The sequence below is a fragment of the Schistosoma haematobium genome, chromosome 1 (genome assembly GCF_000699445.3).
Source record: "Schistosoma haematobium chromosome 1, whole genome shotgun sequence".
Classification (NCBI taxonomy): Eukaryota; Metazoa; Platyhelminthes; class Trematoda; order Strigeidida; family Schistosomatidae; genus Schistosoma; species Schistosoma haematobium.
Window position 1 is genome coordinate 13,601,129 of NC_067196.1, and position 22,937 is coordinate 13,624,065.

General features: G+C 34.9%; 1 protein-coding gene across 1 annotated transcript; it reads left to right on the forward strand.

The window, feature by feature from the left end:
• The first annotated feature begins 7,980 nt into the window (after positions 1-7,980).
• Positions 7,981-21,721, forward strand: CCBL2_1 (Kynurenine--oxoglutarate transaminase 3). Its single transcript, XM_051218391.1, has 10 exons — positions 7,981-8,060; positions 8,099-8,190; positions 8,227-8,311; positions 8,345-8,453; positions 11,625-11,696; positions 13,307-13,473; positions 15,561-15,748; positions 16,531-16,812; positions 18,920-19,100; positions 20,664-21,721. The coding sequence occupies exons 1-10, from the start codon at positions 8,041-8,043 to the stop codon at positions 20,995-20,997; spliced, it is 1,530 nt and encodes a 509-aa protein (XP_051073188.1). The 5' UTR covers positions 7,981-8,040; the 3' UTR covers positions 20,998-21,721.
• The last annotated feature ends 1,216 nt before the right edge of the window (positions 21,722-22,937 follow it).

The following is a 22,937-nucleotide window of genomic DNA, read 5'->3' on the forward strand; positions in this document are numbered from 1 at the left end:
CTGTCCCATACACAGAAAGAAATGCAGATACAGATAGTTGTAATTGGCACATCTTTCGTCTTCTTAGAGATTCTTGTGCAGTTATTTTCAGTGTGGACATAGTATCTTCTTTAGTTTTTTCCTTATAAGGCATTTTGATGGTTAATAATTACTCCGAATGTTTTAAATCGTTATTTTGACCGTTCATCAATATCATCTTCACTTTTTAAGTTTATTCTTCATCTTCCCATACTCATCAAGTTGATAATTATCTTTTACACTTACGATTCCATCTTATTATCTTTCTTCAAATACTTGATCGGTTTGTAACCTTTTTCAACACATGACTCAGCATGCTTAGTCATTTTAAACGAGCTGCAACATAATGTAAGCTCTTACTTTGTCCTTCTAAGCAGTTATTATTGCTATTCAGACTTTCTGACGACTATGGATGTTGGTTACACTTCGTCAGAATCTCGGCATGTGGATGACTTTGATATCTGGAATAAGGATTTTTGGCGTTCATGAAGAGTGAACTTCAAAAAGTTGATATAAATGAAATCAAACAAGTATTCAGTATAAGGAGTACTGTACCACACAGAAGATTAATTTGAACGTAATAACGTGAGGATTTCACGATGAGTGGTCATCATTTATTTCGTTTTGATAATTTGTGGTTTTGAGCAACCGTTATGCTTTTCGTCTCTGGTCAGATATTTTATTTGTGAACGTGCAATCTGATTCATTATAGTGGCCTATCGACTATACCTGTGGTAATCATCGGAATAGGATTATTTGAACGTCATAACTTGACACAAGAAGACAACAGATTATACATAAAATAACTAAGCTACATCCCAAAGTAATATCTGTATTGATGTCTTATGGTGACTTCATTAGTTTATTTGTTATAAAATTTCTTCACTGAACATGTTTCTCCTTTCTGGAGTCACACTATGGCTATTTCAATTAATATTTAGCATTGTTTACGGTACTACGGTAGCAATATCATGTCATCAGAATGCATGTGTGGTAGCCTCAAAAAGGAAAATTTGTTACGAATACTGACGTTATCTATCGTTTACTTCAGATTAAAGTGAGGGAATGACTTTTTTGTATGCGATTATGAGATACAGTATAAAAATAATCTAAACCATTATATTCCCCCCAAATTAAAAATTTTCAGCCTACCATGAAAGGAGTGACCGTAACTTACCAAATCAACTTTGTGGGAATATATAAGACCCGCTTCTCTGAGGAATTTATTTACAAGTTACACGCTATAATTTCTTTCAGTGTTTTAAATCTTACTCCAGCCATAACGGGGATGGAAACAATACTATTTAGCACTTCTATAAGCGAAATTATTCCAATCATCCTTAAGTAATAAAGCCTTCGTGACGTTTCGTTTATATTCTCTTGATGTACTGAAGATCTTCATTCTGGAGTTGGATTGCGGAGAATCACTGAATATATTCATATCCTCTGTCGGTACTGATCAGACGTTCGGATTGTTGTTCTAATGCACTATCTTGTTGATAAGCACAAAATCACTATGAAATTACTAAACATTTTACTTGGATTAGAATCGCCGGACATTATGCTTTGGCTAATTGAATAACTTTCCGTAGGGTACGTTCATCAAGAAAAGAGAGGCTAATTCGAGTTACCTTGGCCAATGAAGGAGATTACCCTGAGGAATTTGCCTAGTTACAAAACGAGCGCCTCATGATACATCTTTACATTTTTATGTCATGGCTCCAAGATCAGCAACATTATTCGAGTACTGCTTAGCATAATAACTGACACTACACATTTTTAAGAGTAGTTGTCTTGACTGTTTCAGTCGGTCCAACCACAGTTCATTCGCTTCAGTTAAAAAAATAATTTTTCCTACATTTATTTACGCATTAGAAGTAACAAAGGTCGGGAGAAAAATATGAGAACATGAGAATGCAAGAAATTGTCAAGAATAAGTTCCTAACCTGGTAGAATAGAGGATGGGCTTGTCAATGGCGTTGATGATGAGGGAAACATGTGTGATCACGAAAAGAGCCCGAACCAGACACCTCGAAATAACTCAGGTAATTTGATTGCTTCGCCCGATCGAACTGTTGAACTAAATGATAAATAAATTCATTCGAACAGTAAAAAAGCTGCCGTCAATAAATGAGTGATCAAAGATAGTGCAGCTGAAAGACCGAAAACCTTCGTAAATTTCCGAAGTTTAGTAATCTTGTTCCAAACTCCCAGCCACAACTTGTTAATGTTCCTGTTTAACCGGTTATTAGATGTAAACCGATCGACTGATAGGGTGCAGGGGCCTAAAAGTCTTGTGATAGTTAAGTCCGTTGTTTATTAGGCACAGTCGTTATAAATAAAACGACCTGAAGAATATTCAATAGGTCCGGTTTGAGCCGGGACCTAATGTGACTAAAATTGTTGCGTAAAGTGAGAAGGATGATGGAGAGTCATCATCAAAGGCCAGCATGGACATCGACCACAAACTATATCCTGAAACTAATGTTAATACCACTTACATATTTGATGTCAGGATAGTGGATTTACTGCTCAACACAGAAGGCCTTGGTAAGAGTCACTTATTTATTTTGAAGTGTAGTATAACTGACCAGCCAGTCAATTGCCCAAAGTTTGCTATGTGCATGACCATGGAAAAAGCAAGACAACTAACAAAGTTGGAGTTGATCATTGTCGATTATTGGTTTCAGCATCTGTTGTTGATGAGAAAATATGTTTGTTAGAAGTCAAACTTGCTATCAATTATTATATGCTTAAGTTACTGAGTGATATGAACATCAAAGTGTTTTTGTTAGTTCCTCAGATCATTTGATGATATGGTTAACCACATCGGTATCATTGGGGTTAAGAATAATGCGAGTCTATTCTGTTGTTGGTCATAACACAGATCAATATATCAGAAAGAAGACAGACTATTGCTTTGCTTAAAAACCCCGATCTTCGCGTAAGTAGTAGAGTACATTGACATGGTTCAGAAAATTCACGTGCTGCCTTTGAAGATATACTTTGGAGAGATTGTTTGGTTACTGAGCTTTACGTGTGTAACGACTTCATTGAAAGTGATTGTAATACAGAACTTTCGTAGGCTAATTAAACGACAACCACTTTTTTTATCATAATACACATATAATAGATATGTCTTAAGCTCTAAGTATTTTAATTGAAGCGCAACCCGAACTCAGATATACATGAACCCAACCGTTAACTTCAGTAAAATACTATGATTAAAAGCCACAGCGTACATGTGATAAGATAGCAATACGTCTATAAATTAGTTGTATTAGCCTACCTGCTTAGTACGGCTATTCGCCTGTTAGAGTTCAAATGACCGATTTCTGTTGGAATGAGATCTGGTATACCGTGTTGAGGAAAAGTACGAATATTATAGATAGCTGAACTATGAAGACATGTTGAGCAAAGCAGCTTGGTGTTTAAGATGGGTTTCACGCTTAAGCGATAGGCAGACGAACGCCTATTGATCGATTATTACCTGTTTTAGAAAAGAATGAAGAAGGCGCTAGTATGTAAAGAGAGATGGTGGTAATGAATAGTTTTTGGTGTGGGTTTTTTCAGCAGTACAACTTATTACAGTTTGCTATGAAATCAATAGTTAGCAACATAATAATTTGAAAGACATTCCGACTTGTATAAACGTGAATATAAGTCTGTAGAATACCTGACTCCTTCATAGTACTTTGGTGTAGTAAGGAGTGTAAATCGACTTTTTGAGTCCCGATGTGTCCACTGAATTCTATCAGTGAACTAATTTGGTCGTATTAAATGACAAATAAAATGTTCACGTGTTGTATGGAGGTATTTTGGAGGCCATTGTAAGATTATTTTCCTATGTTCGTATTTATGCTTGTGGAATTCCCCCCGTGTTAGGTTCTGTGTGAAGACAACTACTTGTTTTCACTTGATTGTAATGTTACAATCTTTGTAGATTCACCACATGATCAGGTTCGCGTAATATTAGAAACATTCATTTTGTCTGTGATCTTAGCTTCTAATCTTTCACTTGCTGTCAAATAGTTCGTTAATAAATGTATATAATGTGTATGTAACCCTACTTTTAACTCTGAGGTCAATATAAATGTTTTAAACAACTCGTCTGAATAGAATAAAGGTAAGGGTTCGTTCTTATGAAATAGCTAGAGAATGGAAAGCGTTATTCCGTGGATTAATGTCAGACCTATCGGTGAACAGCTTCAAGAGGAAGGTGGATCTTCCCTGCAAAATATGGTCTGAAGGCTAACACAATTCAGCCGATCAGTTGTTCTTATTACAGAAGGCTGATATCACAAAATGTTATGTTCGCATACACAAAGTGACTATATTCTGTTCAGTCCATAGCTTCAAGAACAGATTTGATAAACACATACTCACCCATGAGTTACTTACTATCTAACGTTTGAACGAGCTGTACCTGGTGCATATCTCGCAACATACCTACTGTTATCTTTATGACACACCAAAAATCTATTCCCAGCCGTCTTATTATAATCTCTGTCTTCCCTTTGGTCCTTACACTTTGATCTGCTCATCTTGCCTGAATGACTAGTTAATTAACTTCGTCGCTTTAACCTATGGAAATCTTCGCTTACATATTTGAATTTTGTGTTTATTATTGTCGCATTGCAATCACCCAATTTTCTACTTGATAATGTGATAGAGACTGGTTCTAGTAACTCTATTGTCTTGTTATATATGCACTCACGCTGATTACAAGATAAAAAAACCCATAAATAACTGACACTGTGATCACAACTAGTGAATTTCAGTAGCTATACTATCGTCCATTCAACATTGTCAAAGATATGAAACATTATTGAGAATAAAGTAATCAATTAGTTTGTAGAAGTTTGTCACAAATTACTGGATATTGGAACTCAAAAATTTCATGTTTCACTTTTAAAGTTGTACGTAACTAATCTAGTTTCCAAGTATTGGGCGTTTGTTCTTTGTATGGTTACTTATTTTTGGTGAGATCAAGTTTCACTGTCAAAAAGACGTCAAACTTTAATTCTGACGCTGGACGCCCATAGTCTTCCTTACCTTACACGTTGTTGTGTGAATTCGCCACATATTTCTGACCTTTCGTTGAGCTCCCAATTTCGGGGAAAATTTGACTCATTTTGGGGAAGCCGCTACAGTAAACTTTGGGGAAATGGCACTAAAGCCACAAAATTTCCTCAGACCTAGGAGAATTCCGATCGGTACTCACAATTGAATGCTTCATAAACCATTGTCTAGAAAATGTCTCAGAAACACTCTCTACCTCTCATTCGCTTTCGGGTTTCTCCATCGATTGATCGAGGACTTTGTTCATCCCCTATGGGATGAACAGGGTTGTTACTACCTCAAACACGGCTTTAAACTTACTCCATTCGTCTTTAGTCAACTCATTTACGTTGATAGGAAAATTTTTGCAACAGTGTAATCTCTGACTGCTGGAATGTTAGCTTCTCAAATATTGAGACAGTATGGAGCAGGTGTATGCCATATATTACGTGTCCGAAACCTAAAGTAATACTGGGTCATCACTGCTAGTCGGTGGAGGTAGGTACGGATTGTTGGTAGCGTCGTCATTATGGTGTGTGAAGACAAGGTTTTACGATTATGGTCCGTGTTATAAGTCGAAATATGTCGATTTTGCAATACATTGTACACGTAACCATTAAATATTTGTTAACAGTAGACTGCCGTCTGATGTTGTAAACTCTAAACAATTGGTGCATGGTGCTTGAAATTCCACAAAGGTGAGACGACACTTGACCTTACTCCATGTGCAGATGAGACTTCCAACAAAGTTGTCAGCATGTCAAGTTGGACTATGGTTTACACTTGATTGTACGCAAAAAGTAGTCTCCAGAACAATATTGTACCCTCTTGTACGATTTATAACCCTGCCACTTATTGTACAGACTTGTCCTGCAACAATTGGTGAATACTCTACATCTGTCATGAGCCATGTTTCCGTGACAATATCTGTGCTGGTAATTAACTATCCCACCATTAAGCTTAGCTCGAACGTTTTGTTTCCGAGACGACGAGCGTTTGTGTAGCTTAGTGTCTAAAGGGGGGGTCTTTTGAAATCATTGGCTCCTAAGACTTCACTACCCGTAAACTCTAAATTCCAATGTTGGTTTGTCCATTTCGCGTTCGAGATTTTAACTCAGTAAGATCATTCCTCCATTTCATTCAATTTTAGTGAGTAATCTGGCTGGACGTAGATGTTTGAATTACAATTTTTCGGACGTTATTTAGTATAATGTCTCTTCCCTCATTATTTCTGAGTACTAACTTTAAGATGCTCTTCGGTCGGGTCTCGCCTACACCCCACTTGTCGAGTTCTGTTGCTTAAAGAGCGCGTACCCTCAAAGGCTCGGCAGTAAATTTTGGATATCAGATTTCACTACAGATCTTGTGAATGCCGTTTAGCAGAATCATTGTCATTAGACTCCATATTCTAAGTAATTTAACTAGTGACGGATATAACTTCCTTCAAAGTCGTGTTCATGGCTCTTGTCTGTCGTTATTTTTCCTTTCCCACTAACTAACGAAATTTTTCTGTAATCGTTCTTGTCGTCTTAACTTTCCGTCCAATTCATTCATTTACGCTACCTAATTTGTCGTGTGAGGATTTTGCTCTATGTATATCATACACTCGCATTCATCTCATTAAAAGTGTTTAGAGTGGGTGCATTTTCGATGGATAATAGATTCTTAGTTCTGATAAAGCAAGACGTTTTACGATTATGCGTAACAATAATATGGACAGGAGTTTCTTCTCTTCAAGCGTATTGACAATGGAAGTCTCAACCATCCTATCTAAAGTAAGAGCTAGGTTGATGGCACTAGCGATCACACTCATAGTCTCCTCATGCAACGTCAGATTCTTCGAGGAGGCATCGTCATTTCGAAATTTCTTTATCAAGATGAAAAATTGCATGAATTCATTTGGGAGAATCACCTTAGTTAGGTATCATTTTTCACTTAACCAGGTTGAAAGTGGTTTTGAGCGAAGTTTACACGTGGCCGGTGATAGATTGGCACGGACTTTATGGGACCATCTTTTACAACATTTTACTGCACGCCATCTTTAACATATCGATAGCTTTGAATGAACATTTTGACGGGTATGATAAAACGAGAAAAAGTTTGAAAAACACAACGAAAAGTGGAAAATAATTACCATTACCAGAGTAACCCGAAATGTACCGAAACGGCAGTTAAGTCAACATTGTCGAAAATATTACCAAACCTAACTCTAGGTAATTATGAATATACAGGTATGTATAAAAAAAAGTCAACTAGTAAAAGCCGAAGTGATTAGCGTGTAGAAATGTATTTCGCAAATATATTTCTCAAAGCGGTAAAAATAAGTTCTAATTTAAGCTTATACTATGATTAGCGCAACGAAAGTTGAGTATCTCAAAACGTGGAAACATGCACTCCTTTTTTCAACTCAATGGAGAACTACCAATGTAGACCGTAGATAATAGAGATGATTGTTTTTTGGCAAATGAACGACTAACATTATTTTTTTCTGTTGTTTTATACTCTCGTATGCTCATTATGACTAGGCGATTCATGTGTGCACTAATTGCCAAACTGTGATTAGTGCTGTTCACACTGAAGACTACGTATTAATGAATTAATGCAAACCTTAGTTATTACACTGCAATCCTCATCTTCGTCTGAATATTCGCTACAAAAAAAGTAGCCGGAAACAACAATCTGAACCCTTGGGTGAAAATGCATTGATTTCAGTTCTGACAGCTCAGATCAGAAAATATCAACATGCCTATTAATGGCAAGGTTGCTATTATGACGTTTTCCTGACTAAACTAAGCCATTAAGCCAAATTTTCTCACAATCATTTGTTTGGCTGGCCAGTGTTATCAACCTTCGCACAATATATATAGTTGCATTTCTATTTTTAACAAATTTCCGAATTAGATTCATCCAATTGTTTGGTTCATTCCTAATGAATCGCAAACAATGAATGTCTAACGGATAATGGATTTGTCTCACATGTCGTATGTGCTTGATTCATGATTGGTTTGCTTATGATCAGACATCGTGCCCGACGTGCTTTTCTTAAGAAGCTAAAAAGAAAGCGTAAACGTCAAAAATTAGCCAAGGAAAATATCGAGAGGGAGATCGAAGGTATACTACTTTTTTTATTTCTTTACGTTATTTCAGAGCTAAGTCGGCTCCAACTTTCTCCATCTTATCAAGCACAACAGGCTAAGGAGTTGGAGTTAGCCGCACTTGAAGCCAAAGAGCGGTACAATTTGAACTATAATGTAACTTTTTATAGTGAGCGTAATGAGGAACTTTGGCAAGAACGTGAGAGGGAGGCACAACGTCAGTGGGAAGAAAATAATCGTCAAAAAATCCTCTTAAAGAAACGCGAGGAGGAGACTCAGGTATAAGCATATCGACTTTTATTAATAGCTCTTTTTTTATCACGCACTAGTGTATATAATATATGAAATCTACCATTATTGTGACCTATTTCCATATTTTCATAATATATTCAACTTGTTAAATTATCTTAATACAAGTACATATATATTTCAACGTTCATGTATATAACAGATGCTAAAATGTTAGGAGATTGGCCTTCGAAATTTGTGTATTCATCATTCCAACTCTTATTTGGTTAGGCTAGATGTATGTTATGACCATAATTATTTTATTTCCATGTTTTGTTAGTGTTATACTTCAGATCGATTGGGCAAGGTTTTGGTATAGATCTCAAAACAAATAAATGAAGAGTTTGCGATTATAATATGAGAATGAGTTTTGTGGAGATTTTAGGAAATTTCACAGGTTGACTCATGACTTCAACCTGTGAGATTATAATATGCTCAATATTTAAAGGAAGTTAACAACTTAAATACTCCTATGTCGCTGAAGTTAGTTTTGAGCGATGCTAACTGCGTTTTACAACTATAGATTACAATTATCTTTTGAATCCTAACCTAGACATCCACACCACATCACAGTTGTCTGTCAGTCGATGAGTCATTGTCTTATTCGCACCATTTATTGCAGTTTTACGATCCACTGTTTTGTCGGTCAGCATTATACGTTTGGGTAGCCTATGATTATGTGTACGTACGACCACCTCAGAAGACTATTGTTCACAGTCAGACATTAACTGGTTTGGATGGCGGCTCAGTAGTCTAGAGGTTAAGCGTCCGTATGCAACATCTGAGGTCCTGCGTTCGGTTTCCACGTGCAGGGTCGTGAGTACGCAGTGCTGAGGAGTCCCATACTAGAACGAAACAGCCGTCCAGTTCTTCCAGGTCTTAGTGGTGATCTAACATTAATCGGTTCATGATTTCAATGGCATTAGAATTTCGTCTATCCCAGTTGGGAGTCTCAGATGGCTGAATACCACAGGCATTTTGTATCCATGCTGAGATTTTGTTAGCCATCAGCTCATCGGGGTTGGTGAGATTTCTTTTTTAAGTTAATTAGTTAGTCGTTTAACCTTTCATTTATTGCTGGAGTAAACTGAGTTAAAATCACCTTCAGCAAATTGTTATTTGCACCGTACCTCAATTATATTCAGACAACCAAGTAGTATTTAAAGCCTAGGTCACAATATATCCATGAATCTGTATGTTAATGAATTTCACTTTTTATCGCAAGGGTAATCTAACATTTGTTAGCCATATTGTAATTAACATTAAGTGTTACTTACAAATCAGTTTTATTAGTTTAGAATGAAAATTAATTGTACCCTCTTACTTAACTGGACATGAACGATCTTAGTTATGCCTTTCCACTCGAGTTATCGCACCAGTTAAACTTTAACTGTATGTCAGGGACTTTTAGTTACTTGTAGCTTCACTAAAAAGCATCTATTTGTTTTGGAAAAAGTTTTAATTCCTTTTTTTTATCAAACTGGTTTAACTGAAATTTGTAAATCATATTCAGAACGGACCAATCTTTCAGTTCAGGCGTCTCGGATTTTATGCGCTTTTACCACTTCTTATGGAAAGCTTTACCGCGAACTTTAACGTAGTTAGTCAATTCACCGTCAGTATTCTGAAAATAAAACTTTTTATAGCAATCTGTTGAATACGTCGTAAGTGACTAGGAGATCCAAATCTGGTTTTCCTTTCAAGAAAACTATTATATTGAGTGAGTGATTATCGTGTTACCTTGGAAAAAGTTTTACCACCTATAATCGTTCCAATATAATCCGTAAATTATGTTTCGTCGTATATGATTCATAGTCGAAATTATGGTGTTTTGTGGATAAAAACGGTTTTTTGTTATTCTAGGCAGGAACAGGAAGTAATTTATCGACTCGTAAAGTTTGGGTAAATTGATTTAGCGTATAGTAATTAATAATTTTAGTAGTTTATAGACTGCTTATTACTATCCTGACCATAGCTGCTACCGTGACACGATGGCCAATTTTGCCCATTGTAATGACCAAATCGAGTTATAATGGTTGAAACGATTGTTCCTTTAGGCCGTTTCATACCAGGAAGGTTAGTTGAAGGTAAGAGTAAAAACGGAAACTTAAGGTCTGCGGGCAAAGTGGTACTGCTGATTGTACAGAGGTGTGACACCCAGCATCTGCAGCGATTCTGCCTCCTCACGAAGGAAGGAAAGGGTTAGAAATGGCCAACCTCGAAAATGTTGCACCCCACCTTATCCTACGGATTTCCGTCTCCGAAAGTAAGACCTCTTGAAGTGACGGAACTGAATCATAAAATGGTCATGTGTGACCGGCCCCAAGCAGTTTCCCTCTGTGGTCACTTCTGATCCAGTTTCCTTTTCAGGTTTCTCGAGAAAAAATATACTTCCACTGCACTTGGAACTTGGCAACCGCCCTCCAACAATACCCGAAATTACCTTGTTTATGGCTAACTTACTACTATTAAGACCTTATTTCGTGTGATTTGTGCTGATATTGAACGGTTCTCTGGTTCTGTGTAAAATATAGCACATCACTAGTAGCTCCTTAGGATACATTTATTTCATATTGCTTCTATTTGGGATTATCACGACTTGAAATGAGTTGTGTTAGTTACAAAATCGTTACAGTGTTTTTGGCTGTCTATCAATTATCATAAATCGATTCTTCATCTCGATCCTTTTGTATGTAACAAAGGGATACATGTGTGTTATGTAAAATCTCCTAAATCCCCACTTCTACAAGAGCTCATAATCTGATTTTGGCGAACATCATTATGCAGTAATAGTTAGTCAATTGAAGAAAATGTAAATTACTGTCGTTTGTTTTTATTAGAGCTGATCATTTTTAATAGAGTTTAGTTGTATCCTTTATCGTCAGAGTTGGTACTGGTTAGTGTGTGCTACTCAGACGTGCGTCTAACAACCTATTTGCTGTTCGACGAAAACGATAATCTAATTAATATACTTTGGTTTTAGCCATACATTTCCTGTGAGATCTAATGTGTACTAAACGACTGCTTGAGTTAAATTTAACTTCTTTCAGTACGAAGCGTGCATTAATCATAATTATTTTAATAAAAATGTGATTGTGTCAATTTATCAGTTTACCGATATATTTGTTTGCTATATAGTATATTGCTTTTTTTTCTTTCCAGCGTAAAATTAAAGCAGAGTGGGAAAGCAAACAAATAGAATCCAAGAAATTTATTCCTGAGTCAAAAACACAGGTTTTCCATGGAGTTCTTACGGTTATCATTCTTTTTTATTCACAAGAATATTAACGTATCCTCTCTCATTGTTTCACGATGATGAAATATCATAATTGCTTTGTTATTTTTATCAGTCAATCAGGTGTTTTTTTTTTCTAAATATAAACTTAGTGAAACTTGCATTTTCCATGGAAAATGCTAACAATGTGTACTTTACTTGAAATACGTTTATCCATAAGTTGTTCATATTATCCAAAATTGATAGTTAGTGGATTGCCTTTATATAAAATCGTATTTCTCTGCTTTTAAACTTCAACTGATTAAGTCATTAGTCATGTATTCTGAAAATTCCAGTGTTAGTGTCAACTGTCACTTCACGATTACATAATATTACTCTGTGAGCTTGATATGACTCTCTTGTTTGGAAAGATTTTATTTTCTGGGTGATAACCATTTTACGATAACAGATTGTCAATCGGGACGTTAATTTAGGTTAGTATTATCTAATACAAGTTTTCTTAACACTCAATTACTTTAGTGTTCTAAGGCTTTCTCTGGTTAGGATCCGATTCAATTTACTAGTGACAGCCATACACCTGAACACTCATGACTTGGAAATCCAAGTACTAAAATGAGGAGAGCAGACATACACTTTTATTGATCTCAGGAATAAGATGACTGTTGTAAAGTGAGCACCCGTGATAAAAATGACTAGAAAGGTTGTTTCCGTGTATACTTTAATATATATATATATAGCTTTTGGTGTTTGTCTTGTTACCGAAAAATTTTCTTAACATACAACCTTAGTCATGAATAAAGGGAAGTATTTGTTTTTTTGGATAAACATATTAATAATTCGAATAATAAAATTTGTAATCCAAATGGGTTCGACTGGTTCTGGTTGGAGGCTGTACGTCCCGGGGTTTGGAGTAAAGTTCAACTATGCTCCAACTGTTACATTGAGTTACAATCGTCATTAAATATTCACTGATAAATAAAGTACGTGGATTCCGACATAGAACTTATTAGTTACTTTGTATTTTGTTGAACACGGAGCTTTTTTCTAAGTATCCTTTGATAATACTTCGTTATATTGATCAGACGGATATATTATTACTTTGTTGTCACAGTTAATAACAAAATATTTTTATGTTGTTCTTGTAGTCATCTTTAGAATAACCTGTAAAGAGATCCTAGTTCCTAAATTTGCACTGAACATGACATCACGATATTTTCAATTAATCTTGTTTGGTTTGATCAAGATTTCTAGAAAATCCGCAACATGAACAGTTATATAACTATTATACACTGTACTTATTTCTGGTACAATTTCAGAAATAAAACTTTTATTATTTTATCATCAGATTCTCGTTTAGTACTAGTCACAATAGTACTTTGTGAGTTATTTTGTAACAGTTACCTTAGCAACTATCGTCTTTCTGAACGAGTAGTTTGAGGTTGATAAGCTACCGGGAGCGAAGAAATAAACTAGACGTCATGAATGAAAACATACAATATTGTGATGTGTATTTGCAAATCTAAGCATGATACTTAATGTGAGATGTTTATACATCATATTGATTACCTAACTTTTACGCATTCATAGAAATATTGGTTTCATTTCTTAGGATGTTCATGAACAGCAGTCTCCAGACCTTCCACCTTGGCATCTTCCCCCACCACCCGTACCTATCCCTACAGTAATTGAGCAAGTGCCATATGGTCCCACCGTTTCTACAGTGATGGAAAAATGTAGCTTTTTCCGTAAAACAGGAGCATGTCGATATGGTTTTCTGTGAGTGACATCTGTTTATGCGTGACTTGTAGTCCGTGGTATATCTCTATTCATAGTACACTGTCATCATTTTTATGAATACTTTTGATTTTTTAATAATAATGGTTATCGAACACATCACTTGATTGATACTGATTTTGTCATGCTTGTAAGACATTTATATATGACCATGATGAAAGACTAATCGATGCATTAAGTCAGTCAGTAGTCAGTCGAATGATAAGTGTACGCTATTTCGTCCAAGAAATAGCTTACATTTACTAGGAATGAAATGTACTACCGGTGGCCTACATATGCGTATATATAAAGGCTGATTGCGTTAGTCAGTAAACTTTCTCACTCTCAGTCCTTTCATTCGACTACCCGATTGAACTCGTGCATAGGAAGATTGCGTTTCAACTCTCGGACACCACATATCACTATAATAATTGCAAAAAGTATTACTTCTCTCTATTCATCTTTTTTAGGAAAAATGAATATCTAAATAAGAATTTTTACTTCACTAAAATAAGCTTTTTAATGTTTTTTTTTAAATATCCAAATGGCTAGTGCAGAACATGTGCTTGAATCAGGTTGTACGTGCCGTCGCGTGAGGGGAATATTAATATTATTAGATAAACAGTCCAGATTTTGTGAACAGAGATCACCTTATGTATGAATTAGGATGAAGGGTTAAGCAAGATCATAGATTGATTAAAATTAGAAATTGACACTTCTGGATGTTGGCTCAGTAGTCTAGGGGTTAAGTGTTCGCGCGCCAAACCGAAGGTTCTGTGTTCGCGTTTCTGGTGTGGGATTGTGAATGTGCACTACTGTGGAGTCCTATACTAAGACGAAACGGCCGTCTAGTTCTTTTGGGTTTTCAATGGTGGTCTATCTGAGATCGACTCATGATTTCAAATGTGAAAATGCTATAAACGCCACAAATCCCCATGCTAATAGAAAATAAAATGAGTTAACTATTTCAAAGGTGTGGGAACAGAACGGAAGTTCACCCCTGTCATATTGAACGAAATTTATAGCTAATTGTTTCAAATATATCTACCTGAAGCAATATTGTGCTGGAAAATATAACCCCAATATCATAATGAATAAAATGTCACACTGAAAACAAAACATGTCATAAAATGTTACACCGAGTTGGATAAAGCGTCAACTCAACTTATCCTGATTTATCAAAAGGGAAAGAAGATATATGTGTAATGAGCAAGAACACAGATGAGGACAACCAAATGTTCTTGGTAAAATGAACTATACGTCCGATACTTCATTTGCAAATCCTGCATCAAATGTCTCAAACTTCATTCATTCATTACCATAACAATTACTCTCTGTCCCCATTCTTTTTTATTTGATCTTCCCAACCTTCTGTTGCCAGGCCTTCTACTCCTGATTGGTGTTATGTACTACTTATGTCGACAGGCATAAGTAGCATACACCTCGTATACACTACGCGTATGATGGCATCCTTTTATATATATTATTATATTATTATATTTTAAATGAATGTTAGAGGCTCGCCATTGTAAAGAAAGTAGTTGTACATGCCTCTTTTTGGTTGCAGAACTTTGTTTTAAAAAGTTATCAAAGATGTTGCTGTTGCCATTTACTAAATTTAGAGTTTATCCGTTCTCAACAGATTACTGTTAACATGTCAGATTATTGAAAAGGACTAAATTGTGTGTATTGGACTAGATGGGTTGAAATAAATGTGTTAATAGTCTTCATCACACCTTTTTCCAATGATTATGATAGATAATAAAGGAATGAAATTATGTGTTCTCTTAACATTCAGAATATCAACACAGCATGTTCACCCAACTGTCGAATCCCAGATAGGATGAAACTCTCAATCTGGATTCTATTGCTAGCCATATTTCATTTACTATGTTATCAAATATTTCTTTTCTATAACATTCAGAATATTGATCTCTCTTGCAACACATTTGTGGATTCTTTTTCTCTAATATTGAGCATATTGTTTACTATTCGTTCATGTTTATTTATATTACTCATTCAAGTTGTTACAAATCAATGCCAAGAATGGTTATACTTCGTTTTTTCCTCTCTTCACTCATTCATTGTAGTTGTTCTCGTCTTCATCAATATCCAAGTCCATATGACGATACTATTGAATCGTTCAATATTGCTGATGATCAAGATGTTGGTGGCTTAGACGAACCAATAGATAATTCTTGTTTAGTTTTACAAATTCCTAAAATGTTCACACACTATCATTTAGATTTAACAAAAAATACCGGTTCAGAGGATCAAGGTTTGTGATTTTATTGCCTACTGAAGGCAAATTTTTGTTAAAAATGTCGGATTTACTCGTTTGCACACAAGACTGAAAGCCGTTGGTTTCGTCCTCTATGACAGAGTCGTGGATGCTCACTATTGGGGAGTTCGAGGACGATAGGGCTATCTAGTACTTCTAGATTTCCAACAGTTTTTTTACTTTGGTCGATTCGTGATCTCAAAAGGACTCCACAATCTTCATAATTCCTATATTGAGTGTATCTTGCTGTTTGTTTACATTAATTTATATTAGGATTACGCCATATATGATAAATAGTTAAATATGCATAGGACTATTAACGATCCAGCATGTTGTAGTGCATCATCAATGGTTTGCATTCTGTGGAATGTTCACAAAATAAATGGTAATTTGTAAGTAGGCCGGGTAGATTATACTCTATACTCGGTACTTTCAACGAATAGTTTCATTTTAATGGTAAAATAATTTAGTTAACAAATATAGTGTTTAGGCAGAATTTATGAATAATATAGATAATTTAACTCATTTATCGAATACAGACTTATATGTATCAAGGCCAATACCATTATTTAGCTGTCGAAATCTAATTAGGTGAGGAAGGGTTCGAACCTACAACCTATTGTGATTGAAAGTCAAGTATTTTGATTACTAAGCTGCCAAAAACTAGATGTGGTTTTAGTCATTCATTAATAAGAAATGGCATTATAGGTTTTAGGTTTCATGCACATTAATTGTAATTACGGATTAATTAAATTTATTTTTAAATAATAAAATTTCAGATTCTGGTCTTGAAGTAGATGAAAGTCAGTTACTCTCAGATTATCATGAATTCTACCATGATGTTCGTATGGAATTAGAATCTAGATGGGGCAAAATTTCAGTGATTCGAACATGTCGTAATTTAGCTGATCATCTTCGTGGTGCAGTTTATGTTGAATTCTCAAGGGGTCCAAGTGCAGCATGGGATGCTGCTGAAGCTTGCAATGGTCGTTGGTTTGCTGGACGTCAACTAACGTGTACTGTGGTTAGATTGGGCGGTGGTTGGAGAGAGGCTATTTGTGGTGAGTTGAACAGTGTCCTTTTCCATATTTTTTCATATACATATTTTATTATCATGCTAAGTATAGAATTCCTTCCATGATAATGATCAAGTAGACAAATAATACTTGAAGTTCTCGATATCAAAATACAGGATTTTTTTTGGAAACGGTACTATTAAAGAAAACAACTTAACCAGTAAGTTTAGGCAGCACAAGAACACCAAGGTTCGCAGAATAAAATGAGTTTATTTATTCAAGTTGCAAACGATTTCTGGTTAAAATGCTATTTTATGAAGATAGGGTGCTTTGTCCAAACTACAGAATAAATGATAAATTAGCATTTATTTAAAAGAACCTCAAAAAAAAAAATGGATACTTAAAGAAATTTATTGCAAAGTATAGAAAGGGTCATCCTAAAGACAGTAAAAACCGACTGTTTCCAAAAAACCTATCTTAACTTTTTTTGATACTATATTTTGTATTCTGTACCTTTTATAAATTTCAGTTCTCTTTCGAAAACGTCTAAACTTTTGTTTACAATCATACTACACCTTGTAAATTTAGCCTGTTTGGAACTCAGGTGATAAGTTGTGAAATAAAATGAATTCATTTTATTTTGCTGACCTTGTTGTTCTTGCACTGTCCAAATTTATCAAGCGGGGGGTGGTTGTATGAAAATTACCAATGAAGTTAACTGACCGCAAAATGTATGGTGTCCAGATACCGGTTACGCATTCAGGAATACAGTCAAAAGTGAGGTTTGTCCTCCAAAGGACTAAATTACGACACGTACTATTAATTAGAGAACAACACACATGTATTAGGAATTAACGAAATAAACCAAACATATTCAGGGTAGGCGGGCTATTCAGTGTAAATAGTTTCAGTGTGTAATATATGTGCTTACTGATGCCTGTTACTCCTCGTGGAGTATAGGCCTCTAATTAGGGATGTCTAGCCTACTCTATCTTTGGCTCTCCTCTCCAGTTGTCGCCAAGTGCTATTCATTCTTTTGGTGTTTGCCTCCGATTTTCGGCGCCACATTTTCTTTAGCCTATCTCCTCTTTTGTCCTGAAGATTCCAAATTGCGGCTTGGCTTGTGATAGAGCTTGATGATTTCCATATAACGGGGTCTATCCACTTCCAGCATCATTTCGTAACTTCCCTTTCAGCTGGAAGCTGGTTTGTTCTTTGCTACAGTAGGTTATCGCTGATGGTGTCCGGTCAACGGATCTGAAGTATCTTGGGTAAACAACTGTTTATAAACACCTGTACATTAGTATGATGGTTGTACTGGCTCTTCAGGTTTCAGGAAAGCAACTCAATTACGAGTGAGAAAATAAGTCGAAACACTGGATAAATATAATTATACTAACTTTAGTGACTACCAGCTCGTCACCGGCTTTCAAAAATAGATGGTAGTAACATGAACTACTGAAGATTATTACGTATTATAATAATTCACAAAGAAGGACAAGGGGGGAAGACATGTGTGCTACAGATTTGACACTGAGAATAATTATCCTAGAAATTAATTTATCTCATTAGCTTTTTATTGATTTTATCGTAAATATTTGAGTAGTTGACTTCATTTTGTGCATGAAATAAACTTCTGTCATGCAACTGGATTATAAGTTACTGATTTGTACTTAGACCATCGACATTGTTTTTATGGCTACTGATTGACTTCGCACTGTTATTGACTAAATACTTGTGTAACTAAATTCTTTTTGAAGATCTCCGTATATTTAGTCTTAACAATTGAAAATAGTTCAAAGTCGTGTAGTTTATGCTTGTTGTTGCTCAACCAGTCATTCTATACTTCATAATCATTTCAGAGTAAGAAGAGCAAATGTTGGCAACTAATTGTAATGATCGTAACTTTGGATCAACTGTTGCGTTAACACATACATATTAGGTTTGTGTAATGTCTAGTACTATCAATCGAGAGAAATCTGTATACAATTAGATATTGGGGTGTTAATCATTCGTTTCGTGAAGTGTTGTTTATAACAAAATTGTAGTATCACGTTTTGATAGTTTCATTTCTCCGTTTATATCATAACAACAAAACCTATCCTCTTAATTCAGTAATAAATATCAGTCTTATCTTTACTTATTTGTTCAGGTCTTTATCATCGAGGTAAATGTCCTAAAGGAGACCTTCATTGTAATTTTCTACATGTATTTCTTAACCCTGGAGAAACCAGTAATGATCTACAAAAAACTTTATGGCGTCATGTAGGTCGACTTATTAGTCCGGTGGATAATAATGGTCACAGTGATCGTGGACGTTCTTCTACAGTAAAGTAAGCTTATTTTTGAATGATTACTAGTTAATATGGTCCAACTTTACATTTGTTTGTCACGAAATCATAACACTTTTTGAAAATTCCTTATTTCTCAAAAATTATCAAAATATGGAATTTGCTATAGCCATATTGCTCACTCCCAATCCAACAATAAATAATTTTTATAAATAGTCGTTTAATTTCCACTGTAATTATTATCGGTAAGAGTGACTATAAGAAAGTGCATTCGGTGCTTATTTATTTTAATTTACGTGTTGATTGCTTGTGGTCAATATTGATAAGTGAATCGATATACATCATGTTCTAAGTTTATGAAAATTGGTGTTAATACTGTTATGCTTTCTGTGCTTGCTAATCATTATATCAGACATATCTATTCTGTATGTGAAATATCGATATTTGATCGACGGTAAATTCTGTTTACATAAGTTTGAATATTCTTCTAATATAACCCAACTGATGGTAATTCGAATAGACCAGATGTCTAATACATAACAACGCCTCAACGTTGATAATCCACATGGCTAGTAGAGAAGACAGTGTGGCATGTGCCACTGATGTCGACAGATATAACTAGTATGTATCACCAATCGAAAGTGGAATACCTGGAGGCATAAAGTTGAGAAAAGAGAAGAGAAGAGAACGAGAACAATGAGTGATTGGAAACGAACGAATAGCAAAGTATGAGACAATTGATAAATATTTTGCAAATGAAGTATTTACTATACGGTTCTCAGATTTTACTAGGATATTCTGTAACGTCGTATTAAAATTCATTTGGCTATCCTCACTGGTGTTCTCGTTCACTACAACGAGATTTTCAGGGTAAATTTATGTTCCATAAAAAAGTCAAGGTGAGACCATAATGAGGGTTATAAAGCAGTGTGAAGAATAAGGATTATGATTTATAGTTGATAGTACGGGTTAACATTTAGATTTATGCCGAAACGCTATTAGGGATTAGTCCGTTTGATAAGTTTCGACAATGTAATAAGAAGACGAAGATTATCAGAACTATGTGATATATTAGCGCAATACATTTCTAACAATTTGATCACACGTATACTTGTTAAGAACATTTATATATAAAAATAGAAGGTCAACTAGACTAGAAATGAAGGGTAAGAGGAGACAAGGATAATAAAGAAATAATGTGAAAACATCTTGAAGCCTCATCACTCTGGATAATAAGCTAATATTATCATTATCTCCTCTTACCCTTCATTTCTAGTCTAGTTGACCTTTTATTTTTCCATATAAATGTTCTTAACAAGTATATATGTGATCAGATTGTTCGAAATGTATCGCGCTAATATGTCACAGTTCTGATAATCTTCGTCTTCTTAATACACTGTCAAAATTACTTGATTTGTTGTTGACACTTATGGAGAATTTTTTGTTTAGGTGGATTTAAACGTGGTGGAATGGAGGACGTGAAATTTCAGTGCTATTCAGTGTTAAGTATCTTTGTGAATTGTCAAGCTGTTACCAATTATTAACTGGAGATATCAAGCACTTTTCATTCAATTTCTAATTTCTGTTTACTTTTCTGCATTTTAGGTCACTTTCCAACGACTCTTCATCTCTTACCCATCGTCATCACCACCATCATGATCGACGTAAAACGCGAAAACAATCCTCTAGCTCAATCTCTTCACATTCAAGGTCCTCTTCTCCAATAGGGCATCATCATTCATCTCGGTCTAAAAATAATTATAAAAATTCCCGTCTATCTGAATATCACAGTCATAGAAAATCTAAAAGAAATAAGCATTATAGTAGTGGTAGCAGGAGATCTTCTTTGAGTCGTTCACCTTCAACATCATCAGTTCGTAAGAAGCACAAAAAACATATGAACGAAAAATCTCACAAGAGAATGAAAAGAGTCAAGTAACAATAATAAAGTATTTGTTTCATGTATACTCATCAACGGAACCATCATTTGTTCGCTTGTATTTGTATTTCTACAAATCAGTATTGGGCTTTCATTGTCGATATGATAACATCCAGTAGTTATAATAGCAATAGTAGTAAACTGACAATAAGAATCCTGTATACTCTATTTTGTTTATAATTATCAGTTGCTTTTGTACTCAATTTAAATATACTCTTATTATTATTATTCTCGTGCATTTTCTTTGTAAATAGTATTTTCTACTGAATTTATAATGTGTTTGTATATGTTGGTCATATTCTTGGTATTAATCCACAACTCATGGTTAATAAATATTTGAAATTTCAATAAAAACTCTAAAACAATTGTTTATTTTTAATATTTCATTTATTTCAGTCATTTCCTTGTTTTGTTCAGTTCTCAAACTGTTTTGATTCGACATGTTTGTGAATGTGTGTGTGTGTGTATTGGTTATATTCTCCACTCATCTATGGTACCGCCAAATTGTATTTACAAATCATTCTATTTATTGCTTTCATGAATGAATATCATTTAGACATTGTGAACGTGTTAGAGAAAGACTTCGATTTATTTGTATGTTGAGCAAAAAGTCATCATTTCTTTCTTAACAATCTGCATATTATTTCTTTTATTATTCGAAATGTAATACTTTTGAGATTGACAATCGAATTACTATGATAAATTATAATATGGACCGCCGTCTGTAGTTTTTCTTTCTTTAACCTTAATGATAAATTCTAAGGGCACGTGCGGTATCCGAAATCTGATACTGATACACGGTATGCTACGCACTAACCCCCCAATTGACTGCTTGATCGAAAAAGTGCATTGTTCATTAGTGAATGGGCAGGTACGAATGTTATTGTTGATTATGACATGTTAATTGCTTTCATTATCTCAAGTTGTTGATTTATCAGTTAATTCATCTACCCATCGATTTATCCTTACCGCCTTTTCTAGAGCCAGAAGAACGAACTAGGCTGATACGAAACTCTGCCCTGCTTCAAACTTGATTTAATTATTTCTATTAAATGGAATGATAGAAGGTTAGATCCTCACTCATAACGAATAACTGGACAACAGTATGGAATTTCGAATTTTCAACTAAATCAGTCGGTTCTGTCATTTTTATCAACCATGTAGTGCCTATACTTTCAAAAATATTGAAGCATAGCTGTATAAAACTTAGGCACGAACTGATTTTCATTCATGTTTTAGTTCTTTAGAACATTTCTGATTTTCTTAAGCAGCTATCTTTTCTCTGGTTCGGATTTTAAGATCGTAACTACGGTTATTTCTGATTACAATTGAAGTGGTTTGGATTATCCTGTTGATATTTTGACTGACATTTGACCAGTCTTAATTGGCACATGTGCATTCTGTGCGAATTTCCTCGATATAGCTATAGTGACACAAGTTAATATAGAGTAGATGCAATGTGACTAGGAATAGGATCCAGGATGCGTTTTTGCCTTATTTTTTACTCGTCAAATGAGTGTACCTGTATCCCAGAGTTGATGTCCCGGGACTCGAATTCCACTTTGAGATTCAGGTACATTGATCTAACAGTTCCCAACTAGGATGACACACTCTTTCTAGATTGCACTGATAGCCACATTTCATCTTTTACATATTAAATTATTTCTGAGTTGTTTAACTTAAACCAGTTGGTTGAGATTCTCGTTGCCTGTTACGTGACAAAAATTTTCAAAAGAAACTAGGTCACCTTTCGAGATCGTGTTTAGTTTATCAATATAAGAAAGGTTGCACTCATAATTTGCAGAAAACACAAAACGATGGATGATTCAGTCTACTGTGTAGTTTTATTTTTCACAACTAACAAGTCTATTAAGCAAATTATTATTTTCGTAAGCTTATACTATTCTCTTTTTAATAATCTATGTGGAAGGAAGAAAACT

Bases quoted from the DNA above. Each gene is read 5' to 3' on its own strand.
- CCBL2_1 (XM_051218391.1), top strand. From the start codon at position 8,041: ATGGATTTGTCTCACATGTC. The intron at 8,191-8,226 runs GTATACTACTTT...ACGTTATTTCAG, and splicing joins TATCGAGAGGGAGATCGAAG to AGCTAAGTCGGCTCCAACTT. The intron at 11,697-13,306 runs GTTTTCCATGGA...TTCATTTCTTAG, and splicing joins TTCCTGAGTCAAAAACACAG to GATGTTCATGAACAGCAGTC.